Genomic DNA, 25803 nt, shown 5'->3' with positions numbered 1-25803 from the left:
CTTTCACCCCTTACACCTGGTTGGCTTAAACGGGATTGTCTTTCATTTGGCAGGGAAACTGTTTTGATTTCCAGGAAAGCAGTGGTACATGTGTGTGTCTCTTAAACACCAAGAGCTGTGTGGCAGAGGGAAAACAGTAAAGACTCAAAAGGACAGTAGTTTCACTTCTCAAAAGGTCTACCTCCGACTTCTACCTTCTCACCGATGTCTCCAATCTGGTGCAATGAATCAACTACACAAAAAACATTTCACATGATCCCTGTCAAACAACAAATGATGAAGTATAGGAGAGTAGTGGACTTGCTCACGTTTATTAGTAACACACAAGTATCTGCTACAGATCAACTGGGTCCATTTACACAAAGCAAAGAACCAAGCAAACATGGAAGTTGATTTAGGAAACGTTGTTTTAATACAGGGTTCAACAAGGAGGACGGCAGGAGGCCTAAAGTGGTAAAAACACTCAAAATAGTTTTTAATAAAGGTTTAAATGACATCAAGTGGTTATAGTTATGAGTATGAGGACGTTAAAGATTATAAAGCTGTGGTTTTAAACAGGAAGTGGAAACACTGTCTAAGTCCAGAGAATTACAGAACTGTGTGTGTGTGTACAAGTTAAACAGCCTAAGGTTGGTTAGATACACATAGTCCTACTCCAATAAAATAAACAACTTGTTTTTTTTGCTTTTAAATTCATTTCTAAATCTGTTTGTGAGTGAGGAGTTAGTTGGGCATCAAAAGGTAGAAAGCGACATGATTTCCCCCCCATCTACTCTCTTTGTCCTGATTAAAAGAATCAGCTAACCATCAGCTAGTGTTAGCCCTGTAAGTGAGTAGAGGTGCCTAGTGAAGGCACTACAAGTAGAGAACTGTTACGATCGGACACCCACCACATCTACAGAGACACACTCCTCCAAACAAACCACACAGGAACACTGATAATGAATGACTACACTGGTAAATTCACACATCTCGTGCTGTTCCACAGAACAACAAACAAAAAGAGCTGCAAAGACTATTTGCATTTGGCACATAAGTTCTTAAAGAGGTTTAACCAACTCTCTTTCTCGAACCCTCATGGTAGGCTCTCACTGAATCAAACACTGACGTGCTGCCATCTTGGATTTCACCCTCACACCAAATCACAATCCAGACATGTTTAACACTGATAATGCCTTGAAGAAGTGAGGACAGGATATATTTAATATCCATGGACAGAAGGCTGATTGGTCCGTAATACTGATATAGTGGGAAAGTTGTTTTTTTGTTAACACCGCTTGTGTTCTCGCTGGACACAGTGTTTTGACATCATGTTTAAGGCAGAAAATAAAATGACAGAAACACACATTACACGTGTGAACAGTAGAGTACACACGTTCACACACACAAAATGGCACATATCACACATCATATCAACAGGGGTGAAAGTGGTTTGAGGTATTGACATAAATGACCCATCTGGTTAACCTCTTGTTTTTGAACAGTACAAGAGGTTGAATCCTCTCAGCCCTTTTAATCCAAGATGTTAGGAAACGTAATGATTCTATCACCCTTCTGAAATAAAACCCGAGGCATGGATGACAGCATCCTATCCCTTAGCTTGTAACAGAGATACCAAAGAATTGGTGATGCTAAGAGTAACGGAGGGAGTACTTTAGAGACACCAACAGAGTTCTACATCCCTTATATCAGAGATCTACCGTCCCTGTGGGTTTTCAGTCCAACCCTCTTCCTGGAGATCTACCGTCCCTGTGGGTTTTCAGTCCAACCCCCTTCCTGGAGATCTACCGTCCCTGTGGGTTTTCAGTCCAACCCCCTTCCTGGAGATCTACCGTCCCTGTGGGTTTTCAGTCCAACCCTCTTCCTGGAGATCTACCGTCCCTGTGGGTTTTCAGTCCAACCCTAATTTAACACACCTGATTCTACTAATTAGCTGCTCAGCAAGACCTTAACTAGCTGAATTAGAACTGCTAAATTAGGGTTGGACTGAAAACCTACAGGACAGTAGATCTCCAGGAAGAGGGTTGGACTGAAAACCTACAGGACAGTAGATCTCCAGGAAGAGGGTTGGACTGAAAACCTACAGGACAGTAGATCTCCAGGAAGAGGGTTGGACTGAAAACCTACAGGACGGTAGATCTCCAGGAAGAGGGTTGGACTGAAAACCTACAGGACAGTAGATCTCCAGGAAGAGGGTTGGACTGAAAACCTACAGGACAGTAGATCTCCAGGAAGAGGGTTGGACTGAAAACCTACAGGACAGTAGATCTCCAGGAAGAGGGTTGGACTGAAAACCTACAGGACAGTAGATCTCCAGGAAGAGGGTTGGACTGAAAACCTACAGGACAGTAGATCTCCAGGAAGAGGGTTGGACTGAAAACCTACAGGACAGTAGATCTCCAGGAAGAGGGTTGGACTGAAAACCTACAGGACGGTAGATCTCCAGGAAGAGGGTTGGACTGAAAACCTACAGGACAGTAGATCTCCAGGAAGAGGGTTGGGCAGCTCTGCCTTACATCTACTGACGAATCCAGAGGGACCTTATTGAACCACACTGGATTCTGACCATTGGCAGAACTATTGTAGAAACTATTAGTCTGTGCTAAAACTTGTTTTGTTATGAACCAAGCTTCTCCAGTCCAGTTGAATATCTGTTTCAGCACCAGCGGTGATTCAAAAGGCTGACCACAACACGCAGTGACCGAGTAGTTTGGCACCGTCATGTCATTACATAATAAATACTGCCTTTTTTAATCCAGTCCAATTCCTGCCTCCCTGCCCACGTGCACTGTGGGTAGCAGCAGCAGACTTCCTGTCTCACTGCCCCGGTGTGTTCTGGGAGTTGGAGGCCTGGGCTGGAGCTCCGGGGTGAAGTTTCCCCTAGGTACAGATCTAGGATCAGTGATGATCCCCCTCCCCCTAATTCTAACCTTAACCATTAATACAAAACTTACTCCAGATCAGTGCCTAGGGACAACTTCACCCTACTCCTGGGCTGGCCCCTCAGTAGCAACAGCGGTGTTGCTCTGGTCCTGGAGCAGTAGCTGTGCAGGGGGACGTAGAAACACCACCATGACAGTGATGTTATCACTAGAGCCCGCTGCCTTGGCGTGAGCTACTAGCTCCTGGGCCACGCGCTCCCCCAGAACACCCTCTGAGACATCTTCACACCCAGCCCCCTCCACGGCCCCCGGGGATTCCCCCTGCTCCCGTAGCGCCCCGAGGACCAGAGCCGGGACCTCTGCGGGCCGGACGACGTCAAAGAAACCGTCGCAGGCCAGGAGAATGTAGTCCTCGTCTCCATGTAGCCGTGTGGAGGAACAGTCAGCGTCGCCAGAGACATAGGGCTTCTGGTCAAAGTCCCCTGGGAAGGAGGTGTTGTGTCAGTATGTAGAGGCAGCGGGTCACAGGTAAAGTAAAGGAGGCTGGTTATTAGATGTGTTGAGTATTACTGTATGTGCACCGTTCTGGCTTGCATATCAGTCTGTGCTCATCAGTTCAGTATAAATATGAACATACAGTTACAGGCATCAAAATAAAGAAATAGAGGATTTCAAGACAGAGGTGAAAGGAAGCCATTTCAAGACAGATGTGCCAAGGTAACAGTGGAGGCATGCTGAAGATGAAGAGCAGAGTTGTTTTTCTGGGAAGTTGTTTCAACCACCACAAGGTTGGGTTCCACTCACCTATGGCCCGAGAGACAGGTTGGGTTCCACTCACCTATGGCCCGAGAGACAGGTTGGGTTCCACTCACCTATGGCCCGAGAGACAGGTTGGGTTCCACTCACCTATGGCCCGAGAGACAGGTTGGGTTCCACTCACCTATGGCCCGAGAGACAGGATGGGTTCCACTCACCTATGGCCCGAGAGACAGGATGGGTTCCACTCACCTATGGCCCGAGAGACAGGATGGGTTCCACTCTCCTATGGCCCTAGAGACAGGTTGGGTTCCACTCTCCTATGGCCCTGGAGACGGGTTGGGTTCCACTCACCTATGGCCCGAGAGACAGGATGGGTTCCACTCACCTATGGCCCTAGAGACAGGTTGGGTTCCACTCACCTATGGCCCTAGAGACAGGTTGGGTTCCACTCACCTATGACCCGAGAGACGGGTTGGGTTCCACTCACCTATGGCCCTAGAGACAGGATGGGTTCCACTCACCTATGGCCCTAGAGACGGGATGGGTTCCACTCACCTATGGCCCTAGAGACGGGTTGGGTTCCACTCACCTATGGCCCTAGAGACAGGTTGGGTTCCACTCACCTATGGCCCGAGAGACAGGATGGGTTCCACTCACCTATGGCCCGAGAGACAGGATGGGTTCCACTCACCTATGGCCCTAGAGACGGGTTGGGTTCCACTCACCTATGGCCCTAGAGACAGGTTGGGTTCCACTCACCTATGGCCCGAGAGACAGGATGAGTTCCACTCACCTATGGCCCGAGAGACAGGATGGGTTCCACTCACCTATGGCCCTAGAGACGGGTTGGGTTCCACTCACCTATGGCCCTAGAGACAGGATGGGTTCCACTCACCTATGGCCCTAGAGACGGGTTGGGTTCCACTCACCTATGGCCCTAGAGACAGGATGGGTTCCACTCACCTATGGCCCGAGAGACGGGTTGGGTTCCACTCACCTATGGCCCGAGAGACGGGTTGGGTTCCACTCACCTATGGCCCGAGAGACAGGATGGGTTCCACTCACCTATGGCCCGAGAGACAGGATGGGTTCCACTCACCTATGGCCCTAGAGACGGGTTGGGTTCCACTCACCTATGGCCCTAGAGACGGGTTGGGTTCCACTCACCTATGGCCCTATAGACGGGTTGGGTTCCACTCACCTATGGCCCTAGAGACAGGTTGGGTTCCACTCACCTATGGCCCGAGAGACAGGATGGGTTCCACTCACCTATGGCCCGAGAGACGGGTTGGGTTCCACTCACCTATGGCCCGAGAGACGGGTTGGGTTCCACTCACCTATGGCCCGAGAGACGGGTTGGGTTCCACTCACCTATGGCCCGAGAGACGGGTTGGGTTCCACTCACCTATGGCCCGAGAGACAGGATGGGTTCCACTCACCTATGGCCCGAGAGACAGGATGGGTTCCACTCACCTATGGCCCGAGAGACGGGTTGGGTTCCACTCACCTATGGCCCGAGAGACAGGATGGGTTCCACTCACCTATGGCCCGAGAGACAGGATGGGTTCCACTCACCTATGGCCCTAGAGACGGGTTGGGTTCCACTCACCTATGGTTCGAGAGACGGGTTGGGTTCCACTCACCTATGGCCCGAGAGACAGCGTAGGTTCCATTGACACGCCAACAGCCCATGAAGACGATGCATCCACCGAGGTCTTCTACACGCTGCTTCTCATCCTATAGGAAGACAGCAGTGGAGAGATGTTTAGCACTGTGTGTGTATGTCCCATAGGGCGGTGCACAACTGACCCAGTGTTGGCAGTTGTGTGTGTGTGTGTGTGTCGGGGGGGGGGGTAGGCCGGCGTTGTAAATATGAATTTGTTCTTAACTGACTTGCCTAGTTAAATAAAGGTTAAATAATAAATAAAGCGTGTGTGACCTCTCTCTCAGGCTTGTGTGGGTCCATCAGAGTGATGTCTTGTCCCCGTCTGACCAGCATGCTCTGGGAGTCTCCCAGCCACGCCACATGAAGCCACTCCCCTTGCAGCAGCACCGCCACGCCTGTACTGCCGCTGCGAAGACGCTGCAGACACAACACAGACAGACACACCCCCGTCACACACATACACACCCCCGTCACACACACAGACACACCCCCGTCACATCATAGAGGATGAAAGGACTGTCCAGTCCTACCCAGCCTAACCTTCACATCATAGAGGATGAAAGGACTGTCCAGTCCTACCCAGCCTAACCTTCACATCATAGAGGATGAAAGGACTGTCCAGTCCTACCCAGCCTAACCTTCACATCATAGAGGATGAAAGGACTGTCCAGTCCTACCCAGCCTAACCTTCACATTTCCTCCAGATCTAAAATGATGTGTGGAAGTAATACTGGAATAGTATAGAGGTATATTGCTACAGCGATCTTATCTTCTCAGATCTATGAGAATCATTTCTAACGGTTGTTCGGTTAGAGTCAGGTTTTTAGGATCAATGGCTGCGCATATAAAAGCCCCAATCTCTACCATGTCTATTGCCTACCTCTCTCTTGGCTTTCCAGATAAAAGCCCCAATCTCCACCATGTCTATTGCCTACCTCTCTCTTGGCTTTCCCTCTCAACATGTCATCAGTGCGGGTGAAGGCTGTCTTGAAGGCAGTGGCCGGGTCGCTCTGCAGCCCCTCCTGCTGGCTGAGATTGACGTGCAGGTGGGTGGCAGCATAGATAGCAGCGTCCACACCGCCATGCCCGTCAAACACAGCATAGTAACCACGCTCCACACCGTCCTACAGGAAGAGGTACAGGAAGCAGTCAGAGGTTCAGCCAATCAGCTTGCAGTAAGAAAGAAGTGCAACCAAATTGCCCCAATAAATGAAACTGTGAAATGAATATCCATTAGTCGATCCCAAATGGAACCCTACCTCTTCTCCTTCGATGTAAGTAGATCAGTAAGCTGGAAGATTCTCCCCTGAACTGCTTATACCCAGTGATGTAGAGGGGAAACTATCATCTCCAGGGATGTAGAGGGGTAAACTATCAACTCCAGGGATGTAGAGGGGTAAACTATCATCTCCAGGGATGTAGAGGGGTAAACTATCATCTCCAGGGATGTAGAGGGGTAAACTATCATCTCCAGGGATGTAGAGGGGTAAAACTATCATCTCCAGGGATGTAGAGGGGTAAACTATCATCTCCAGGGCTGTAGAGGGGTAAACTATCATCTCCAGGGATGTAGAGGGGTAAACTATCATCTGCAGGGATGTAGAGGGGTAAACTATCAACTCCAGGGATGTAGAGGGGTAAACTATCAACTCCAGGGATGTAGAGGGGTAAACTATCAACTCCAGGGATGTAGAGGGGTAAACTATCAACTCCAGGGATGTAGAGGGGTAAACTATCAACTCCAGGGATGTAGAGGGGTAAACTATCAACTCCAGGGATGTAGAGGGTAAACTATCAACTCCAGGGATGTAGAGGGGTAAACTATCATCTCCAGGGATGTAGAGGGGTAAAACTATCATCTCCAGGGATGTAGAGGGGTAAACTATCATCTCCAGGGATGTAGAGGGGTAAAACTATCATCTGCAGGGATGTAGAGGGGTAAACTATCAACTCCAGGGATGTAGAGGGGTAAACTATCAACTCCAGGGATGTAGAGGGGTAAACTATCAACTCCAGGGATGTAGAGGGGTAAACTATCAACTCCAGGGATGTAGAGGGGTAAACTATCAACTCCAGGGATGTAGAGGGTAAACTATCAACTCCAGTGGGTAAACCAAAACCTAGGATATTTATAGAACTGGATTGTTGGTATTTGATTGCATTTTAAATGTCGGCCTACAGGGAAGTTAGGGCCTACAGGGAAGTTAGGGCCTACAGGGAAGTTAGGGCCTACAGGGAAGTTAGGGCCTACAGGGAAGTTAGGGCCTACAGGGAAGTTAGGGCCTACAGGGAAGTTAGGGCCTACAGGGAAGTTAGGGCCTACAGGGAAGTTAGGGCCTACAGGGAAGTTAGGGCCTACCAACTGTACATGATTCTCCTCGCTCGCAAAGAGGCAGGCGCGATTAGAACTCTGATCAAGAATATAAGCACTCTGAGCTTTGATCAAATGTTGGCAACGCAATAAGAGGGTAAACGCTATTTCACAAATAAAAAGGTGTGTACATGACAGTGGTGTGTATTCATGGATGCCGAGGGATGCAAGGCTTCACAATTATTTTTAGGAAAAAATATATAATTTGTCTGTGTTTCATAATTTTCCTTCAATTTGCAAGAGGCTGAATGTACAGTGTATTTGGAAAGTATTCAGACCCCTGGACTTTTTACACCTTTAGTTACATTAGATCCTTATTCTAAAATGGATTAAAATGTTGTTTTCCTCATCAATCTACACACAATACAACATAATGACAAAGTAAAAACAGGTTTTTAGACATGTATTTACATCTATTAAAAATAAAAAACAGAAATACCTTATTTACATAAATATTCAGACCCTTTGCTATGAGACTCGAAATTGAGCTCAGGTGCATCCTGTTTCCACTGATCATCCTTAAAATGTTTCTACAACTTGATTGCAGTCCACCTGTGGTGAATTCAATTGATTGGACATGATTTTTAAAAGGCACACACCTGTCTATATAAAGGTCCCACAGTTGACAGTGCATTTCAGAGCAAAAGCCATGAGGTCAAAGGAATTGTTTGTAGAGCTCCGAGACAGGATTGTGTCGAGGCACAGATCTGGGGAAGGGTTCCAAAACATGTCTTGAGCATTCATTTTTGTTATTATTTTTTACCCCGTTTTCTCCCCAACTTCGTGGTATCCAATTGGTAGTTACAGTCTTGTCCCTTCGCTGCAACTCCCGCACGGACTCGGGATAGGCGAAGGTCGAGGGCCATGTGTCTTCTGAAACACGACCCTGCCAAGCCACACTGCTTCTTGACACACTGCTCGCTTAACCCGGAAGCCAGCTGCACCAATGTGCTGCACAGCCTGGGATCAAACGCGAGTCTGTAGTGACGCTTCTAGCACTACGATGCAGTGCCTTAGACTGCTGCGCCACTCGGGAGGCCCCGGACTCCATTCTTAAATGTAAAAGTTTGGAACCACCAACACTCTTCCTAGAGCTGGCTGCCCAGCCAAACTGAGCAATCGGGGGAGAAGGGCTTTGGTCAGGGAGGTGACCAAGAACCCGATGGTCACTCTGACAGAGATCCAGAATTCCTCTGTGGAGATGGGAGAGCCTTCCAGAAGGATAACCATTTCTGCAGCACTCCACCAATCAGGCCTTTATGGTAGAGGGGCCAGACGGAAGTCACTCCTCAGTAAAAGGCACATGACAGCCTGCTTGGAGTTTGCCAAAAGGCACCTTGAGGACTCTCAGACCATGAGAAACAAGATTCTCTAGACTGATGAAACCAAGATTGAACTCTTTGGCCTGATTGCCAAGCATCACATCTGGAGGACACCTGGCACCATCCCTATAGTGAAGCATGGTGGTGGCAACAGGATGTTTTTCAGCGCCAGGGACTGGAAGACTAGTCAGGATCGAGGAAAAGATGAACGGAGCAAAGTACAGAGAGATTCTTGATGAAAACCTGCTCCAGAGCACTCAGGACCTCAGACTGGGGTGAAAGTTCACCTTCGAACAGGACAATGACCCTAAGCACACAACCAAGACAACGCGGGAGTGGCTTCGGGACAAGTCTCTGAATGTACTTGAGTGGCCCAGCCAGAGCCCGGACTTGAACCCGATCTATCATCTCTGGAGAGACCTGAAAATAGCTGTGCAGCGACGCTCCCCATCTAACCTGACAGAGCTTGAGAGGATCTGCAGAGAAGAATGGGAGAAACTCCTCAAATACAGGTGTGCCAAGCTTGTAGCGTCATAACCAAGAAGACTCAAGGCTGTAATTGCTGCCAAAGGTACTTCAACATAGTACTGAGTAAAGGGTCTGAATACTTATGTAAATGTAGTTTTTTATTTTTCATAAATTTGCTAACATTTCTAAAAACCTGTTTTTGCTTCGTCATTATGCGTTAGTGTGTGTAGATTGATGAGGGGAAAAAACAAATGTTATCTATTTTAGAATAAGGCTGTAACGTAACAAAATGTGGAAAAAGTCAAGGGGGCTGAATACTTTCCGAATGCACTGTATCTCACAGGAGAAAGCATCCGTGCGAGCAAAACAGCGCCCCTCTGTCTCTCTATGGGTAGGCCAAACGAGTATGACATTGTTGCCACCCGTAGCATTGAAGGCAACGGAAGCCACCTCCCTTGACAATTTTTTTTTGCCAATCAGCATTGAGCTAAACTGAGCTCAACTGTGACTGGTCCTGGCGCACCAAAAAGTGTCAAAGGAAGCCAGTTTGAATTTGACTTCACTCCTATCAAATCTCATTGAGAGCATACGTCATTCACAGGTTAATTTGCATAATTTAGTGGAATTAAATTGGTGTGTGTGTAATATTTATCACACAAGCACAGCCAGTGGTATAAATTACTTAATTAAAAATACTTTCAAGTACTACTTAGTGTAACAGTTTAGCTTCCGTCCCTCTCCTCGCCCCTACCTGGGCTCGAACCAGGGACCCTCTGCACACACCAACAACTGCCTCCCACGAAGTACCGTTACCCATTGCTCCACAAAAGCCGCAGTCCTTGCAAAGCAAGGGGAACAACTACTTCAAGGTCTCAGAGCGAGTGACGTCACTGATTGAAACATTATTAGCGCGCACCCTGATAACTAGCTATCCATTTCACACCGGTTACTTAGCAGGACAGGAAAATGGTCCAATTCACACACTTATCAAGTGAACATCCCTGGTCATCCCTACTGCCTCTGATCTGGCGGACTCACTAAACACAAACGCTTCGTTTGTAAATTGTCTGAGTGTTGGAGTGTTCCCCTGGCTATCCGTAAATTAAAAAACAAGGCAATGGTGCCGTCTGCTTTGTTTAATACAAGGAATTTGAAATGATTTATACTTTTTACTTTTGATACTTAAGTATATTTTTAGCAAGTACATTTACTTTTGATACTTAAGTATATTTAAAACCAAATACTTTTAGACTTTTACTCAAGTAGTATTTTACTGGGTGACTTTCACTTTTACTTGAGTCATTTTCTATTAAGGTATCTTTACTTTTACTCAAGTATGACAATTGGGTACTATTTCCACCAATGCATACACAAAAATAAGTAGAAAACCGTGCTGTCTGGTTTGCCTAATAAGGGATTTGAAATTATTCTGTGTATACTTAAGTATACACAGAGTGTACAAAACATTATCAACACCAGGTGAATCCAGGTGAAAGCTATGATCCCTTATTGATGTAATTGATTAAATCCACTTCAATCAGTGTAGATGACAGCAAGGAGACAGGTTAAAGAAGGATTTTTAAGTCTTGAGACAATTGAGACATGGATTGTGTATGTGTGTCATTCAGAGGGTGAATGGGCAAGACAAAAGATGTAACTGCCTTTGAACAGCGTATGGTAGTAGGTGCCAGGCACACCAGTTTGTGTCAAGAACTGCAACGCTGCTGGGTTTTTAATGCTCAACAGTTTCCTGTCTGTATCAAGGATATCCAGAAAACTTGACACAACTGTTGGAATCACTAGAGTCAACATGGACCAGCATCCCTGAGGAACGCTTTCGACACCTTGTAGAGTCCATGCCCCGACAAATTGGGGCTGTTCTGGGGGAAAAGGGGTGGGGGGTGCAACCCATGTTCACTAAAATGTTTCTGTCACAGCAAATTTCAGGTCTGCTGAGTGCAAACTTGATCGTTTGAATTCCTTTAAAAACTTGAATTCTGTGCAACTTCCAGCGCACGTTTACTGTGAACACTGAGGCTGTACCCGCTTTAAGTTACAGTTATAACAGTGGCCAAGTAGGCTACTGTGGCTATTTTATCATAATGCAGACCTACCAAAAGTGGCATACCATCAAAAACTATGGAGAAAATGCCTCCCATAACATTTTAACATTGAAATAGCTGTTCTATCATTCAGCCTATAGTTGCAGCCAATGTGTGGTGTTCAATGTAGGCCTACATTCCATGAGACTTTAGAAAAAATAATGCAGGGCTTGACATTAACCTGTTTATCCACTTGTTCTTCAGACAAGGTGGTGACTGAAAATGTTGTGTTGTTTGCTGCAAGAAACCCACTTTACAAAATAAAATGCATTATTATTATCGTATCATTATTTCAGAGAATCAGACAAATTATGCTACCCTTTACCTATTGGCTACTTAGCTTATTCAAGCCTGTCTCAAAATACAACACTGCCCCTTTAAGAAGAAAAAAAAACAAGCTCTTTACCTGATTCGCTTTTCAAAGATATCTATAAATATCCACGTTTTTGTGCTCTTGATGGAAGCAATCATTCCCCTACTGCTGACTACAAATGATCTATAACTAACAAAGCTCTCCCTCGCCCTCCATTTTGCAAATCTGACCATAACTCTATCCTCCTGACTCCTGCTTACAAGCTAAAATTAAAGCAGGAAGCACCAGTGACCCAGTCTATAAAAAAAAGTGGTCAGATGAAGCAGATGCTAAACTACAGGACTGTTTTGCTATCACAGACTGGAACATGTTCCGGGATTCTTCTGATGGCTTTGAGGAGTCCACCACATCAGTCACTGGCTTTATCAATAAGTGCATTGAGACGTGGTTAAATGTAACCCTACGCAACATTAACCAATTGAAAACAGTACTGTAGCAATGAGGTTTGTGCAGAAAGCTATAGGCCCAATACATTATCACTGCATACTGGCTTTGCTTGAATTCAGGCAATTTAAAAATATATATATTTAAACATTATAGGTACGCTATATGATCACACCGTCGGTCCTCAAACAGCCCGACGTTACATTGGTTGCAATGTTGTTGATGCACAAACCCTAAATCAACTCTTAGAATATTAGGCCCAGGCTGAAGATCTACTTTTTCACATTATGTTTATTTGTGGGGGTCAGGAGAATTAACGAAGAGGAAACTCAAATTAATTTTGATCACTCTTATTTGAATTTCTACATTGCAAAAATGTGACAATTTTTCATGCCAGGAGAGGTACCGGATCCGGACAAATAGGTTCCTGAACGAAACAGTCCAAAACGGCAAGGTGACTGTTCCGTTAAGCACTGGTAAGGGGCAAAGGGGAAGAGGTATGAAGCGAATTGGGTCCAGCTGAGAAAAACTCTTTATAACAGAGTTATTACCTTGAGACCAGTGAGTGTGTTGAAGTCAGGGAGGGTCACATGGCGATCCTCCATCTTCCTTCGAGTGTTCCTGATGGCGTGGGCGGAGCACACGAGGAAACGGGAGGGTCCTACTGGGAGGGGGGAGGGGAGATTCTGATGCCAAGCCACACCCACCTCCCGAAGCTTATTGAGAAAAAGCCGCTGGACGGGCTCTGATTGGAGCACTTAGGACGAGAGGGGAGGGGCCAAAGGAAATGTAATTTCAGTTAGGTCTCTGATAATCCAGATGAGAACGTTCTCCATATTGTAGGACACATATCCAAGCCTTTCAGACTTACACAAGTGTCTAGGGGTTAATTGGTATTGGGAGATGAAACCCCAGGGGTTAAAGAGGTGGTCAATGGATACACACAAACACAGACACACTGTGATGGAACCAGCCAGCTGGGCTAATAGACTGCAATTTAGTATTTTAGGGTGACTTTCACTTTTACCTTGAGTCATTTTCTATTAAAAGGTATCTTTACTTTTACTCAAGTATGACAATTGGCTACATTTTCCCACCACTGCACACACACAGAGAAGTGGACGCTCTGCTGGACACAGGTGGTCTGAATCATAGATGACATCATTAGCCTGAACTCACAAACGACTTCCTGTTCCTCTCCTTGCTGCTGTTCGGCTTCTTGGGGGAGGTGGAAAGGTGAAAGGTCAGCCTTCAGCAGCTCAGCCAAGGCTGCATGGCACATGGCTGCATTCAGTGTTGAAGGAGCGTCTCTGCATGAGAGGAGAGAGAGTCCTTATGAGTGAACACCATAGAGAATGTTAGAGGTCTCTAGTAGCCAAAAAAGGCATGGGCAGCGCCATTGAGGGCTTCTACCATTTTAATGTAGTGGGACTTCCAACTTCATTGGTTGATCCTCCCTGGTGACCCTGTTGGGAGTCTATGTCCAACCAGGTCATCAGGAAGAATGAAGAAGGACACGGACTACTTCAAAATGGAGATTGCCTCAATGGCGCTGCCTATGCTGTCACGGACACTATAATACCACAGATACAAAGAGGAGTCCTGTATCTCTCTCTATGGTAAACACACACACACACACACACACACACACACACACACACACACACACAACACGCCAAAATTAAACAAAGCTAAACAGCACACACACATCTGTAATTTCTCTGTACGAGATTAGAGTCCTGCCAGGGTGGAACAGGGGACTGAGACATGCTCAGGGGGAAAACAGGAAGTGGGTAGAACAATAGTGATTCTACAGACAGGAAATTAGGTCATACAAACAGGAAGTACCTCAGAGTCAGAAGACAGGAGGAAAAGAGGACACACTATCAGAGACCTAACTCCTATGGCCTGGCCTGGCACGTTGTCGTCAAGAGCTCCTCTGGCCTGGCCTGGCACGTTGTTGTTTAAATCTCTGACATTTGTTGTTTTCAATACTACCGCTTTTGGTAACAATTTACTTGACATCCAGCATTATAAGACATTATGACACGGTCATAACCATGTCAAAATATGTCATAACAGCTGACAACGTGTCATAACATGGTCATAACTCATCACACACATATTTAGACCTGTTGTGACATATATTGCGTTATGTTATGGCTGGTTATGACCCCTACATAAGAGTGTCAAAACCCACATTTATTCAGATGTGTTTTTCCCTGCCAAGAAGTTTCCTTTAGTTTGAAAGTTTATTTCTTAAGTCCTCTGTTGTTGCTGTAATTCATTCTTTAGTCATGTTTTTTTCCCCCATCATATTTTAAATAACTTGTAGAAAATACACTTTATGACACTGTCAAGAAGCATTATGACCATCCTAATTATTTAAGCCAGATAGACCTATCATGTACATGCCCTTACGTCAGTCCTCAGTCACAAAGAGGGTGTCTTGTCCTGCTCCTGAAATCTGCTCCTGCATTCATCCCAGTCATCAGCAAACAGAGCATTGGGGTATGTAGGTGCATGTCTGACATCAATGTTTGCGCAATTACAATGATTTCATAAAATGTTATGTAACATAAACATACTGTTGACATGGTGTAACTATGGTGTAATGGAATGTTTTACCTTGTGTGGTAGATTTTGTGGGGTTTGACACTCTTCTGTAGGCGTCATAACCAGCCATAAAATAACACAATATATGTCACAACAGCTGTAAATATGTGTCATGACAGTGTTATGACCATATTATGACAAGTTATGTCAGCTGTTATGACATATGACATGGTTATAACGGTGTAACAACGTGTTATGACGCTGGGTGTCAAGTAAAGTGTTACCCAGCTGGGTAATTATCCCTGAAGTGTCTTCAGAGGCAGTTTACAGCTCTCCCTGTGGCTGTGTTGCTTTCTCTTCGTAACTATCTATCTATCTGACTACTCTTCATAACTATCTAACTGCATATTCTCATTTCCTTTCTCCCTCTCTCTTTCTCCCCGTCCCTCTCTCTCTCTTTCTCCCCGTCCCTCTCTCTCTCCCCGTTCCTCTCCCTCCCCGTCCCTCTCTCTCTCCCCGTCCCTCTCTCTCTCTTTCTCCCCGTCCCTCTCTCTCTCCCCGTCCCTCTCTCTCTCTTTCTCCCCGTCCCTCTCTCTCTCTTTCTCCCCGTCCCTCTCTCTCCCCGTCCCTCTCTCTCCCCGTCCCTCTCTCTCTCTTTCTCCCCGTCCCTCTCTCTCTCTTTCTCCCCGTCCCTCTCTCTCTCTTTCTCCCCGTCCCTCTTTCCGTCCCTCTCTCTCCCCGTCCCTCTCTCTCCCCGTCCCTCTCTCTCTCTTTCTCCCCGTCCCTCTCTCTCTCTTTCTCCCCGTCCCTCTCTCTCTCTCTCTCCCCGTCCCTCTCTCTCTCCCTGTCCCTCTCTCTCCCCGTCCCTCTCTCTCCCCGTCCCTCTCTCTCTCTCTCTCTCTCCCCGTCCCTCTCTCTCTCCCCGTCCCTCTCTCTCTCCCCGTCCCTCTCTTTCTCCCCGTCCCTCTCTCCCTCTCTCTCTCTTTCTCCCCGTCCCTCTCTCTCTGTGATAGGCAGTGGAACAGCCCTGTAACTCAGCCCTCTACTCACGCAGGGTATAATGAACAGGACAGGACACAGATATATGAGGATCAGCTTGCTGCTGCACAACAGGAATGTAAACAATGCGGTCTGCAAGCTGCAGCATCAACACCACTGGGGTCATGTTCATTAAAGCAAACCGGAACAAAACATTTTTCAATGGAAAATGAAAACAAGTGATTCTTATTGGACCAGGTAGTCCTATACCTAGACAGATACACACACACACACACACACACACACACACACACACACACACACACACACACACACACACACACACACACACACACACACACACACACACACACACACACACACACACACACACACACACACACACAGTGCTGAGCAAGCATAGGCCCAGGTCCATGCTGTCTCCCGTCAGCTTGTCCACACACACACACACCTGGTGTTGAGTAGGCGTAAGCCCAGATCCAGGCTCTCTCCTCTTAGTTCGTCCAGGCTGACCTTCCTGCTGAGGGGGTTGAGAGGCAGGGGGTCTTCAGAACCCAGCGGAGCAGGGAACTTCTCTAGGAATCTCCTCAGGAACCCCCGCACCACCTCCTCCTCCATGACACCACCCATACCTGAATTTGGAACACACACACACACATCATACCATTCAGGGGTTGGAACCGGTTCAGGGAACTGAAAAAAATAATGACTTTTTTTGAGGAATTGAAACAGAAGCGGGAATGAAAGTGATCTCTATTGTTCTTGAACCGGCGAATAGCTCAGGTACACATGAAATGACCCCGGGAATCGATAGAACATCGCTCAGAGATGCACAAAAACAATATAACATTCTAACATTGGTGAATCTTTCTTTTAACTCAAGGTACTTTGATAAAGTAGCTCACTACATCCAAACTACTTTGTGAGACATTACCATATCTAAAATCTGAAATGTCAGACTACAAATTGCAAGAACATATACCCCTGGAGTCAGATGTTAATAGAGTGTGAAATTTAGCCTTTTAAACAAATAAACACATTTTAAATTAAGAATTAGGCAGGTCTGATAGTGAAAAATAAAATGATTGCCTACTTCACCCATATTTTCCTTTTCTTTTAGCAAAATAAGTCGTGTGTAGTTCCAGTAGTTAGCTACACCGCTACATGGTAAAACAGTAGTGTGTAGTTCCAGTAGTTAGCTACATCGCTACATGGTAAAACAGTAGAGTGTAGTTCCAGTAGTTAGCTACATCGCTACATGGTAAAACAGTAGTGTGTATTTCCAGTAGTTAGCTACATCGCTACATGGTAAAACAGTAGAGTGTAGTTCCAGTAGTTAGCTACATCGCTACATGGTAAAACAGTAGTGTGTAGTTCCAGTAGTTAGCTACATCGCTACATGGTAAAACAGTAGTGTGTAGTTCCAGTAGTTAGCTACACCGCTACATGGTAAAACAGTAGTGTGTAGTTCCAGTAGTTAGCTACATCGCTACATGGTAAAACAGTAGTGTGTAGTTCCAGTAGTTAGCTACACCGCTACATGGTAAAACAGTAGTGTGTAGTTCCAGTAGTTAGCTACATGGTAAAACAGTAGTGTGTAGTTCCAGTAGTTAGCTACACCGCTACATGGTAAAACAGTAGTGTGTAGTTCCAGTAGTTAGCTAAGTTAGACCTCTACATTTTTATTTATTTATTTAACCTTTATTTAACCAGGTAGGCAAGTTGAGAACAAGCTCTCATTTACAATTGCGACCTGGCCAAGATAAAGCAAAGCAGTTCGACAACATACAAAAACACAGAGTTACACATGGAGTAAAACAACATACAATCAATGATACAGTAGACAAAAATAAGACTATATACAATGTGAGCAAATGATGTGAGATAAGGGAGGTAAAGGCAAAAAAGGCCATGGTGGCAAAGTAAATAAAGTATAGCATGTAAAACACTGGAATGGTAGATTTATAATTTGAAGAAAGTTCAAAGTTAAAATATAAATAATATGGTGCAAAGGAGCAAAATAATAAATTAAATAAATACAGTAGGGGAAGAGGTAGTAGTTTGGGCAAAATTATAGATGGGCTATGTACAGGTGCAGTGATCTGGCAAAATGAGTTAAATAACTACTGGAAACACTACCAAGATTTGAATTTAGCTCAACTCCCGCCAAGCTACTGCAAAATGTAGTTAAATTACTAGATAAACAATATGTAGTTCATTAACGTTACTCCGCAACACTGGTAAACAACTATCTTACCCGTTCTACAACAAGCTGCTCCATCAGTGCTAATTAGGGAGTAAATTAAAGAGCCAAATGTAAAACAAATGTTGATTTCACAGTTTTAAAAAATTACGAAAAGGAATCATATGAACCGTTACTTTTTAGGTGGTCGAACTGGTTCAGAACTTTATTTTCTTATCGGAACGGAATAAAAATAGGGTTTCTGCTCAGAATGATAGGAAAATCATTTTTACCATTAGGTTTTATTATTGTAACAAACCGATTACCGCTCTCCCAAGGGAGATAGCTTTCTTGGAGCAGCGGTAACGTGTTCATCTCTGGATCTTAGGGTCACAGGTTTGAGGGTTGCCTTGGAACCTTGGGATGTTTTTTTTTATAATGATTTCCCTTACACATTTAATCATTATTTATTTTACATTTACATTACATTTTAGTCATTTAGCAGACGCTCTTATCCAGAGCGACTTACAGTAGTGAATGCATTCATTTCATTTCATGCCTTTTTTTTTTGTACTGGCCCCCGTTTTCCCTTCAGGTTAAGTGTCAGAGGTCAGTTAAAGGTCAAACAGATGCAGTGAGTGGTCCCCACGACAACCAGAGGTCTGGCATCCACCCTGTCTGTCTGCGTGTTCATCTGTCCTTTTGTCTGCCTGTCTGTCTCTCGGTCTGTCAGTGAGACTCACAGGTCCAACTTCTATATGAGGGACAAAACAATAATACCTCAATATTATTCCTGTCAATGTGAAGGACACACCATTATCCCTGCTATAGCCCAATAATGGACCAAATAAGTCTGTTACTCCTTACAGTTCAAGGACCTTACATGTTCTGTTTAAAGGGTGAATTTGCTCCAGCAGCCAAAACAGCCAAATTCTCCATCTAAACGTGAATCAATACTCAATTGCGATACAATTCTAGAAACAAATTCCTCTTTCATATCACACGTATTTCACAAATGCAAAATATACACTTACTGTACACTGTTTTAACCTGTTTTAACACAGTTGCAGCAGACAGTAATTCTCAGTGACAACACGTTTGTGACGTCCGTCTTCAGTTTACACAGATGTTTTGAGAGGCAGACACCTAACTAGCAAACGTACGCGCCTCTGTCTTCCATCTGATTTCCGTAAAAAACAAGCACTGCAACATGGAACTATGGCCATGTGGGATTCAAACACACACAAAAGGGAGATTTTCCAATGCCTATTGGGTCAAAAATAAATTATAAAACACATTGAATATCCCTTTGAACATAGTGGATATTAATTACACTGGATGGTGTAACAATAAACCCAGTCACTACAAAGATGCAGGCGTCCTTCCTAACTCAGTTGCCTGAGAGGAAGGAAACCGCTCAGGGATTTCACTTAAGGACTATGTTGACTTTGTTGTTAGAATTTTTCTTCCACTTTGACAGAGTATTTTGTGTAAAATTTTGTGTAAAATTGCTAAATTACATTTTAATCCCACTTTGTAACACAGTGTGGAAAAAGTAGGGGGGTGTGAATACTTTCTGAAGGCACTGTAACCTTTACCTTTTTGAAAATTATTTCTCATTGATATGAAATCAAAATTAGTGGATTTGGCTATTTCAGCCACACCCGTTTCTGACAAGTGTATAAAAACGAGCACACCGCCATGCAATCTCCATAGACAAACATTGGCAGTGGAATGACCTTACTGAAGAGCTCCGTGACTTTCATCGTGGCACCGTCATAGGATGCCACCTTTCCAACAAGTCAGTTCGTCAAATTTCTGCCCTGGTAGAGCTGCCCCGGCCAACTGTAAGTGCTGTTATTGTGAAGTGGAAACGTCTAGGAACAACAAAGGCTCAGCCGCAAAGTGGTAGGCCACACAAGCTCACAGAACGGGACCGCCGGGTGCTGAAGTGCGTAAAAATTGTCTGTGCCCGGTTGTAACACTCACTACCTAGTTTCAAATTGCCGATGGAAGCAATGTCAGCACAATAACTGTTTGTCAGGAGCTTCATGAAATGGGTTTCCATGGCCGAGCTGCCGCACATAAGCCTTAGTTCACCATCTGCATTGAGTCCCACCACCCGCCAACTCCTCTTTTTACGCTACTGCTACTCTCTGTTCATCATATATGCATAGTCACTTTAACCATACCTACATGTACATACTACCTCAATCAGCCTGACTAACCGGTGTCTGTATATAGCCTTGCTACTCTTATTTTATCTCTTTACTTACCCATTGTTCACCTAATACCATTTTCCCCACTATTGGTTAGAGCCTGTAAGTAAGCATTTCACTGTAATGTCTACTACACCTGTTGTATTCAGCATTTCACTGTAAGGTCTACTACACCTGTTGTATTCAGCATTTCACTGTAAGGTCTACTACACCTGTTGTATTCAGCATTTCACTGTAAGGTCTACTACACCTGTTGTATTCAGCATTTCACTGTGAGGTCTACTACACCTGTTGTATTCAGCATTTCACTGTAAGGTCTACTACACCTGTTGTATTCAGCATTTCACTGTAAGGTTTACTACACCTGTTGTATTCAGCATTTCACTGTAAGGTTTACTACACCTGTTGTATTCAGCATTTCACTGTAAGGTTTACTACACCTGTTGTATTCAGCATTTCACTGTAAGGTCTACTACACCTGTTGTATTCAGCATTTCACTGTAAGGTCTACTACACCTGTTGTATTCAGCATTTCACTGTAAGGTCTACTACACCTGTTGTATTCAGCATTTCACTGTAAGGTCTACTACACCTGTTGTATTCAGCATTTCACTGTAAGGTCTACTACACCTGTTGTATTCAGCATTTCACTGTAAGGTCTACTACACCTGTTGTATTCAGCATTTCACTGTAAGGTGTTATATTCGGCGCACGTGACAAATAAACTTTGATTTGATGTAGTGTAGCTTTAGCAAGGAGCTAGTGGTCACCTGTGTGTGTGTATCTTAGGATCAGAAATAGAGGAAATGTTGTGCACATGATGTGAATGAATGTTTAATAATACAATAATGTAACACAACGTGACGAATAAAATCACGGTTGAGACGCGCGTGTATTTGACACAATGTTTATGTTGCTGTAGGCCATTCAATGTCTGCATTCCTAGTTGTAAAACCTATTTGCTATATATTATACCGTCAGAGATGCAGTCTGAGTCTCCATAAACAACATGTTTGATTTTATTTCCTGCTTCGCAAAAAAAATAAACTACTTTCAAGCTACAGTACGACACGATAACATTTCTTACCTTGGCCTATCTTCTTCAGGGCACTCCCTTTACTAGCTCGCTACGGGGCTGAACTAGACAACTACACGCCCTTTCAAGACTGACACAAAATGACTTTTAAGTCATGGAAGTCCAGAAGAAGCGTGGCGACGTGAAAACGAACCACTTTGTTCGAAGACAGCTTATTACACTGAATCTGAGCATATCACTGAGTTGTAGATCATGGGCTTGCTCGTAGTGGGCGCAAGCACATTTCGAGACTATGTTGATAGATCTGTGCTTGGCTGCGTAGACACTACGGGAGTTTGACGTTCCTGAACACTGGACTGACAGACCATGGGAGAATCTCAAGTGTGATATCCATGCGTCCTCGCTCTTCGTCTCCTCAAAACCCATTGGAGGAGAAGGTCAGAGGGGCGGGATCTCTGGCTTCCTTAATCCAATGGGTTTTCAGCAGCAGAGAGAGGACACGAGGACGAAATATTTGAGATTCTCCCATGGTCTGGCAGTCTAGTGTTCAGGAACGTCAAATTCCCGTAGTGTCTACGCAGCCAAGCACAGATCTATGAATATATTAGATAATCTCAAAATGAGCAAAATCTGAACCGTTTATTGCGTATATAAAATACTAGCCTTGGAAGCCCAGGGTGAACGAAACAGGTATTTTAGAAGGCTGGCCAGACGAGACTAACGAAAGCCTATTCAGTCAGAGGCACTCAGAAAGATTTGCACTTCAGCAAATGTGACACTCCCTCAAAGGACACTAAACATTAGCTACATTAGCTCCATTAACTTGTTCTGTTATCTTTTTTTTTTTACATTTAGAATGTTCGGCATATACAATAGGTCTTCCCTGTGGCTCAGTTGGTAGAGCATGGTGTTTGCAACGCCAACATGGTGTGTGCAACACCAGGGTTGTGGGTTTGATTCCCACGGGGGCCAGTACAAACATGTTTTGTTTTTTTAAATGCATGAAATGTATGCATTCACTACTGTAAGTCGCTCTGGATAAGAGCGTCTGCTAAATGACTAAAATGTAGATGGGACAATATGCCTGCTGCGATGCGTTTCCAATGAATTGTCGGACGTAATGACCTCACACACAAACAAAACTTTTTAGCTAAAACCCAGTATAAAATGAAGTGGTTGATGCGTTTTCATGATCCATTTAGGCATATTGCGCATTAATACATTTGCGACAGCCTGTATGTATACCAGGGTTCCCCAACTGGCGGCCCCTGGGCCGAACTTGGCCCACACATGGTTTTATTTGGCCCCCAAGTTTTCTGAGCAAAAAACATTTATTCTTTGAATTTTCATTGTTTGACATAAAATACTGTATAATTTGGTTTTAAATCAAAAAGTCCTATATCATGCTGTTTGTTACAGGGCGAATAATAAATTCCACAGCTGGCAATTTCAAAATGCATGTAAGTGATAGAACAATATCTGATTTTGAGGATAGATTCTGAATACATTTTTGGAAAGCTTATTGATTATATTAGAAAACAATTAACTAGAAGCTTGGGTAACTATACCGATCTAAGAGCGTTGGGCCAGTAACCAAAATGTCGCTGGTTCGAATCCCCAAGTCGGCAAGGTGGAAAAATCTGCCGTTCTGCCCTTGACCAAGGAAGTTAATAATTTGCAGGTTATTTCATTACTGTTAGACAGTTGCCATATTATTATTATATTATTATATTATTATTATTATTATTATTATTATATATTATTGTTGTTACTAAGTATTGTTGGTTGTTTTTATTTCATTTAGACTCTTGAAAACAAGATGGTGCAGCTCAAGAGATTTCATCCTTGATCTGAAATAGCCTAATTGGATGGTGAAACTGCTGTTGATCTGAAATAATTGGATGGTGAAACTTGCATCCAGCCAACCAGAAAAGCAAGGCAAAGCAATTCATGTATTCTTGAAAGTCAAGAAAGGCTGTATCACAACCGGCTGTGATTGGGAGTGCCATAGGGCAGCGCACAATTGGCCTAGCGTCATCTGGGTTAGGCCGGTGTAGGCCGTCACTGTAAATATGAATTTGTTCTTAACTGACTTGCCTAGTTAAATAAAGGTTAAATCAAAAATTGAAAAAAAGACAATCGTTTGTCCTCCATTTTTATAGTTGAAAACTAGATTTATCCAGCAGTAGGCATTAATAATAAAATGTGGAGTGGACCTTTCTAGATAAATGTTTTTTTTTTTAAACGGACAAAAGAAAAATCCACCCGTCTAACGGATAAAACTGTTGGCAATCTTTGAAACATTTCTCCTATTGCTGCCGTGTCCTCCCATTACACATGCTGCCGTGTCCCATTACACATGCTGCCGTGTCCTCCCATTACACATGCTGCCGTGTCCCATTACACATGCTGCCGTGTCCCATTACACATGCTGCCGTGTCCCATTACACATGCTGCCGTGTCCCATTACACATGCTGCCGTGTCCCATTACACATGCTGCCGTGTCCCATTACACATGCTGCCGTGTCCTCCCATTACACATGCTGCCGTGTCCTCCCATTACACATGCTGCCGTGTCCCATTACACATGCCGCCGTGTCCCATTACACATGCTGCCGTGTCCCATTACACATGCTGCCGTGTCCTCCCATTACACATGCTGCCGTGTCCCATTACACATGCTGCCGTGTCCCATTACACATGCTGCCGTGTCCTCCCATTACACATGCTGCCGTGTCCTCCCATTACACATGCTGCCGTGTCCCATTACACATGCTGCCGTGTCCTCCCATTACACATGCTGCCGTGTCCCATTACACATGCTGCCGTGTCCCATTACACATGCTGCCGTGTCCCATTACACATGCTGCCGTGTCCTCCCATTACACATGCTGCCGTGTCCTCCCATTACACATGCTGCCGTGTCCTCCCATTACACATGCTGCCGTGTCCCCCATTACACATGCTGCCGTGTCCCATTACACATGCTGCCGTGTCCCATTACACATGCTGCCGTGTCCCATTACACATGCTGCCGTGTCCCATTACACATGCTGCCGTGTCCCATTACACATGCTGCCGTGTCCTCCCATTACACATGCTGCCGTGTCCTCCCATTACACATGCTGCCGTGTCCTCCCATTACACATGCTGCCGTGTCCTCCCATTACACATGCTGCCGTGTCCTCCCATTACACATGCTGCCGTGTCCTCCCATTACACATGCTGCCGTGTCCTCCCATTACACATGCTGCCGTGTCCTCCCATTACACATGCTGCCGTGTCCTCCCATTACACATGCTGCCGTGTCCCATTACACATGCTGCCGTGTCCCATTACACATGCTGCCGTGTCCTCCCATTACACATGCTGCCGTGTCCTCCCATTACACATGCTGCCGTGTCCTCCCATTACACATGCTGCCGTGTCCTCCCATTACACATGCTGCCGTGTCCTCCCATTACACATGCTGCCGTGTCCTCCCATTACACATGCTGCCGTGTCCTCCCATTACACATGCTGCCGTGTCCTCCCATTACACATGCTGCCGTGTCCTCCCATTACACATGCTGCCGTGTCCTCCCATTACACATGCTGCCGTGTCCTCCCATTACACATGCTGCCGTGTCCTCCCATTACACATGCTGCCGTGTCCTCCCATTACACATGCTGCCGTGTCCCATTACACATGCTGCCGTGTCCCATTACACATGCTGCCGTGTCCCATTACACATGCTGCCGTGTCCCATTACACATGCTGCCGTGTCCTCCCATTACACATGCTGCCGTGTCCTCCCATTACACATGCTGCCGTGTCCTCCCATTACACATGCTGCCGTGTCCCATTACACATGCTGCCGTGTCCCATTACACATGCTGCCGTGTCCTCCCATTACACATGCTGCCGTGTCCCATTACACATGCTGCCGTGTCCTCCCATTACACATGCTGCCGTGTCCCATTACACATGCTGCCGTGTCCCATTACACATGCTGCCGTGTCCTCCCATTACACATGCTGCCGTGTCCCATTACACATGCTGCCGTGTCCTCCCATTACACATGCTGCCGTGTCCTCCCATTACACATGCTGCCGTGTCCCATTACACATGCTGCCGTGTCCCATTACACATGCTGCCGTGTCCCATTACACATGCTGCCGTGTCCCATTACACATGCTGCCGTGTCCCATTACACATGCTGCCATGTCCTCCCATTACACATGCTGCCGTGTCCCATTACACATGCTGCCGTGTCCCATTACACATGCTGCCGTGTCCCATTACACATGCTGCCGTGTCCCATTACACATGCTGCCGTGTCCCATTACACATGTCACAGTGATTGTTTGGGCAACATTGCTTTTGTCTAATTAACTGGGTGAATGGAAACCTGCCTACTGATGTAAATGACATAGATCAGTGTTTCTCTCCACTCTGCTAAGACAGCTACAAAAACAAAGACTCAGAAAACACAACAACCAA

The 25803-nt window shown here is 45.3% G+C and overlaps 1 protein-coding gene across 1 annotated transcript; it reads right to left on the bottom strand.

The window, feature by feature from the left end:
* Positions 1–389: 389 nt before the first annotated feature.
* Positions 390–21632, bottom strand: ppm1f (protein phosphatase, Mg2+/Mn2+ dependent, 1F). Its single transcript, XM_045706849.2, has 8 exons — positions 21371–21632; positions 16334–16514; positions 13507–13637; positions 12879–13084; positions 6243–6431; positions 5581–5724; positions 5285–5378; positions 390–3364 (listed from the first exon to the last, which is right to left on the bottom strand). Exons 2-8 carry the CDS (start codon positions 16510–16512, stop codon positions 2985–2987), a joined length of 1323 nt encoding a protein of 440 aa, XP_045562805.1. The 5' UTR covers positions 16513–16514; positions 21371–21632; the 3' UTR covers positions 390–2984.
* Positions 21633–25803: the final 4171 nt, after the last annotated feature.

Source organism: Salmo salar, chromosome 24, assembly GCF_965601325.2.
Source record: "Salmo salar chromosome 24, fSalSal1, whole genome shotgun sequence".
Taxonomy (NCBI): Eukaryota; Metazoa; Chordata; class Actinopteri; order Salmoniformes; family Salmonidae; genus Salmo; species Salmo salar.
Note: the sequence above shows the minus strand (reverse complement) of the source record. Positions and strands in the feature narration are given on the sequence as shown.

Coding starts and splice junctions, on each gene's coding strand:
- ppm1f (XM_045706849.2), bottom strand. CDS start 16,512: ATGGGTGGTGTCATGGAGGAGGAGGTGGTGCGGGGGTTCCTGAGGAGA. Junction 13,638..16,333: donor TTACGCCTACTCAACACCAG/GTGTGTGTGTGT, acceptor CCTCTCATGCAG/AGACGCTCCTTCAACACTGA. Junction 6,432..12,878: donor ACACACTCACTGGTCTCAAG/GTAATAACTCTG, acceptor CTCTTCCTGTAG/GACGGTGTGGAGCGTGGTTA.